We start from the raw sequence: 5,353 nt of genomic DNA on the forward strand, positions 1-5,353 counted from the left end.
TACTAGCCAATGGCGATTATATTGCCAAGGTGTGCGTAGAGGGTTGTATAATGGTGCTTTTTGGAGCTTCACAGTATTTCACCATCCATCTTCAACAAAGAAAAGTGCAACTTGGAAATTCTGCCTAATATCACAGAGGAAATAAAACAATTGGGGTCAAAATTGCATGATGGTGAATTATCTTTTTTTTTTTAGATTTTACACATTAAGGTGATGGTTCCCTTCAAAGAACACAAGAGAAGGAATCTAGCTAAGTGATATTCATGTAATTACATATAATTTCAATCACGGGGAGCAATCATGTAATCGCTGGTGATGAAAACGTCTTTAAAACACACTGGGGAATGTTATTAACCAGCACCTCTAACACACATCTGTTTATTAGCATACTAATGGACTGACTAATACTGCTGTCCCCATGCTCTGGATGAAAACACATCAAATCAACATTAACCCACATGTCCTCTAAGAAATGGGTTTGGTGCGGGTGAACAGAAGCCGTTGCAGTTTCCCAGGATGGTTAGGTTGGAGCACGCTAGATTTTATCAAAGCAAAAATATTTTGGACCTCACAACGAATAAGGGTAAAACGATATGACATTACCCTCCAGGGTTGAATAATACTGAATAATAAATTACATTAAATGTAAAATATTAAAATATGCCACATATTCCAGGTTTTTCATGAAGCTTAAATTATTTTAATAAAAAAAAATCCTTTAAACTGCCAAAATGAATTTCCTCTATGTTTGATTATCAGCCAAGAGCATCAAACTGTATTTCACAAATCTGCAACACATAGACTACGTTTACATGGACATCAGTAATCTAATTATTTACCTTATTCTGAATAAGACAATATTACGATTAAGGTGTTTACATGAGTTGCTTTTAGAATATTCCTTTCATGTTCCCGTTTTACATGCTACAGTTGATGCCATATACAGTTTTGGGTGTTTCATTTTTAATTTACTGATTAGTTTTGTAGTTTGAGCATGCATAAATCAAAGAAGATTGTACATGCTTGTTTACCCAGTTTCGGAAGTTTGTATGCATACAAAGTGAAGTGAATAAACAAAATCTTGTTTGACCACCCCTTAATTTGTCTAATGATAAATACCAATACCTTAACAATATCCAAGAGATGTCATTAAACACCACTAAACTAGTGTACTGCTATGTAGATAATACATTTATCTACAGCCACTTACATTTACAATAACAATGTTGAACTACTAGGCAGTAACCTCATCATTACACTTTGAGGTATCTGATCTGGTAATGGAAACCCAAAAGAGACACATTTGTAATGTGGACACAAATCCTAAATTCATTATTATACTAAATGAAGTCTAATGCAGTCTAAGTTTGAAAAATCAGAAAGCTCATTTGCGTCTTGTCCACTAGACTTTCCCTGAGGGCTTGATGTCTTTATGAGCTGGAGCAATTTATTTTAATTTAATGCATGAGGTTTTTGATGAACCCAAATGAAAGTAAACGCATTGAGGAAACAACAGAAATAGATGTCAGTAGTGCAAATCTAATTGATGACTTTTACCCCAGATACAGCTCTGTAGGCATCTATAGGCATAAGAGCACGTAAGTTCATGATAAAGCTTCTTTCATAACTCTTTAGTGTGCAAATTGCAGTAGAATAGCTATGTATCAGCGTGTGTTAAATTAATGTGCATGTTCTGTGTCGTAAAGATTTTCTTCTCTATAATTTGCTTCTGAGAAGTGTGACATTTCATTACATCGAAAATAGACGGGGAGCTATTTTCCATTTGATTGTTCTTGCTGCTTTTTAAAATGCAATTCTTGAAGTTGTCAGACTCTGAAAAAATGAGAAGTTAAGACCATTTAAGCATACGTGTGGAGGATCAGATCTGTGTACAGCCAGAAAAATAAAACAGAGTAAATGTGGTCAGGAATCACTTGTTTTTTCTGAGAATGGCTTGATTTTATTTAAAGGAGACATAATAGAGATGTCCACCTGCCAGTTCCCGGAAAACGTCACTGTGATGTCCACCATAAATAAATAAACAAACAAATGAAAATTAAACATTGATGATGCTGGATCAAAAGCACTCACATCACTTCAAAGAGCTCTTCTTTTCCCCCGTATATTTGCGCAGACAAAACATTTCTTATTTCTATGGGTTGCATGATGCACCTCCAGTACACCACCTTCCATAAAGGCCAAATTCAGATAACCGACACTCCCATCTCAGTAAAAACTACAGGTATCCCAATCCCTTCTGGATTATGAGATGACAAACATCCTATGTTCATAACTGTGACTTAATCATTGTTCAGAAAACAAATCTCATCCATGTAGTGCTAAGCAAACTTGCATTTAAAGATTGAAAGTGTACAATTTAAAGACTTGATAAATGCATCAATAAACTAAATGTACCCATAAACATCAATAAAGCAGGGCACTCTGCAGGTGGTAAAAACAAGTTTAAATATGCATGATTATGCACATTAATGTTTCATCTTATGCTGAGTGTCCATTTTCAAAAAGCAAGGGATGAGCTGATGTTAACTGATCGGTCATTGAGAAGTTACCGCAGTCAAAAGTGCTCTGGAGAGCACAGTCCTTCGGAACTATGGTAAAATGGCATTTCATTAATTCCTTTGGGGAGATGACAAATAGCACAGCACTGACTCGTTATTTGGAACGATTTATTAAAATAAACAATATGAAATAACTGATATTAAACAAAAAAATGGCACATCATTTACATGCTGCACTGCATCTTTACCTCAAAGCTCCCTTACGTCAGCAGTGTGAAGCTTCCTTAATAGCAGCATTTCCTGTCCTTCGCAAATGACATTTAAGACTTTTTTACCCATGCTATTTAAGATATTTAAAGACTTTTCACAGCTTTCAATTCTGAAAAGTGAATTTATGCCATTTTAAAACTTTTAAGGACCCTTGGAAAACATGCAGGCAGTGAGTCTGAACGATTTAAGGAAGCCCAAATAAAGCTTTTATTCTTTTGGAAATTTGGAAAATATAGTGCTTTTCACACCTGAATCATTTGTCAGTATGTTTGATAAGTCCATCATCAACTACAAAAAATACAGACGTTTGCACACTACTGAAACTTGTACCATTACAAAATGTTATTATTAACTCCTTAGGCTAAGGAAGGTCGATTGGCTGAAACGTTGGTAATAAAATTTTGTAATAATGCAAGTTTGAGTAGTGTGTCAGATTTATACATTTTTTAAAGTTTAGAGATAATTTAAATAAGACGTCTGTGGCAGCTTGCTCCTGCCACGGGATAAAAAAATAAAGCTAATTGCAACTTTTTATATCAAAATGGCTAGTGTAAATCTCGTAATACTTTTTTCTCAGAACTGTGAGGAAAAAAAGTCAGAATTGCGAGATATAAACTAGCAATTTTGAGGAAAAAGTCAGTATTACATTTAGTCATTTAGCAGACGCTTTTATCCAAAGCGACTTACAAATGAGGACAATAAAAGCAGTCAAAACTAACAAAAGAGCAACAATATATAAGTGCAAATGACAAGTCTCGGTTAGTCTAACACAGTACATGTAGCAAGGTGTGTGTATATATATATATATTATACACACACATAAACACACACACACACATTGGGCAGGTCATTCCACCAGGAGGGAACAGTTAATGAAAAAGTCTGTGAAAGTGATTTTGTGCTTCTTTGGGATAGCACAATAATACACCGTTCACTTGCAGAACGCAAGCTTCTAGAGGGCACATAACTCTGAAGTAATGAATTTAGGTAATGAGCCAGTGGTGGTTTTGTAGGCAAACATTAATGCCTTGAATTTAATGCGAGCAGCTACTGGTAGCCAGTGCAAATTGATGAACAGAGGTATTACGAGATGTAAATTTGCAATTGTGAGTAAAAAAATAAAAAAATAAATCACAATTAGCTTATTATTTTTTATCCCATGGTGAAAACAAGCTACCATAGAAACACACACACATACAGAATTCAGGAGTCTTGAGATCGTTTTAACAGGTTGCTCAAAAACGGCACAAGGCACAAAACTATGGTTAAAGAAATCTGTCTGTATAAGTATGGCTGTAGTGACATTGCTATATATATTTAAAGCGGCAACTTTTCAGAGAGGGTTTTACCATGCAAACTATCTAACAGCAAAGATATAGAACGACTAGCTAACTTCTAGCCAAACAGTCGACTACAGTATTCAGGACAAAATGATGTATGAGAAAAGAAAACAATTAATTTGGTGTGAGAAAGACAGGGAGAGAGATGGAGGGCAAATAAGGAGCAAATAACGAGAATATACATAAACATGCGATTTGAGTAGACAGTAGATAATTAAAAAAGCATTAGGGGTCACATCGTCGCGATAGGGTGACTGGGCGTTTAAAGGTCGATCTGCTTTAAATTAACTTCCTCTATTTTGGTAGCACACATGACTGTTCCAGTCCGTTATCTTTATTCAATGAAGCTGGCAGATGATGTCTAAGAATTCTGAATAGACTAGTGGGAGTGGTTCACTCTCTGAGGCTTGATATTCAGCTGAGGAACACGACTGTATGAGCACGGAGTCATTTCACCCGACGATTGAAGGATAATGAGGGAAGAGATGGATGTGAGGTGAGTGGATGGAGGCTAAGTAGCTGTCGTGGGATAAATAGATGGGAATGATGTCTGGGGTGGAGGCTGCTTGGGAACAGACAGATGTAGAAGGTTTTCCGGTGGTGCTCTGGGGCAGATACAATCTTTATCTATGACTGCGTTTACACCTGTTATTATCGTTTTACTTCAGTATATACAGCATTATACCTGTGGACAGCAACTAAAAGATGAATGTGCTTGTCTCACCTGCAGACAGAACATTGTCTCTGGGGTTGTAGTGCGGTGAACATCACAATGACGGAATAGTTCCGGGGTGGAGCCTTGACAAACCGCCGGAACTTATCCCCGTTCATACGGATCACGGAACGCCGGGAACTCCACTCCATCATTTGCTCCACCTTCTCTGCCAGCATGTTCTAGAAGAAATAAGAAGTTGTGTAGGTTCAGATATTAAGAATCTTTGTGAACTTTGTGAAGTTCTCCATGAAAACAACATTGAAAAAAAAAAAAAATTAGCCATCATGTCCTTCATGATACAAACAACATCAACAAAAAAAGTATCAATCAATAGTGACTTCAGGTCAGGTTAAGAAGCTGAACTCATCTGTAACTGCAAAAGGCAACATCCAATTTCTTTTTTGTTTACAGTCTGAAAAAGACATTCTGTAAATGTCACCATAAAGATTGCAGGTAACACTTTATAATAACGTTCAGTTGTAAGGCATTTATAAGTGATTAACTAATCA

The 5,353-nt window shown here is 36.2% G+C and overlaps 1 protein-coding gene across 1 annotated transcript in view; it reads right to left on the reverse strand.

The window, feature by feature from the left end:
- Positions 1-5,353, reverse strand: part of LOC107747398 (tumor suppressor candidate 3-like) — a 77,289-nt gene that overhangs the window by 37,081 nt on the left and 34,855 nt on the right. Inside the window, exon 2 of the mRNA XM_016561868.1 lies at positions 4,854-5,023. Coding sequence (XP_016417354.1) covers positions 4,854-5,023 — 170 coding nt within the window. The remainder of the gene's footprint in view (positions 1-4,853; positions 5,024-5,353) is intronic.

Source organism: Sinocyclocheilus rhinocerous, unplaced genomic scaffold (genome assembly GCF_001515625.1).
Source record: "Sinocyclocheilus rhinocerous isolate Xijiao unplaced genomic scaffold, SAMN03320098_v1.1 scaffold829, whole genome shotgun sequence".
Taxonomy (NCBI): domain Eukaryota; kingdom Metazoa; phylum Chordata; class Actinopteri; order Cypriniformes; family Cyprinidae; genus Sinocyclocheilus; species Sinocyclocheilus rhinocerous.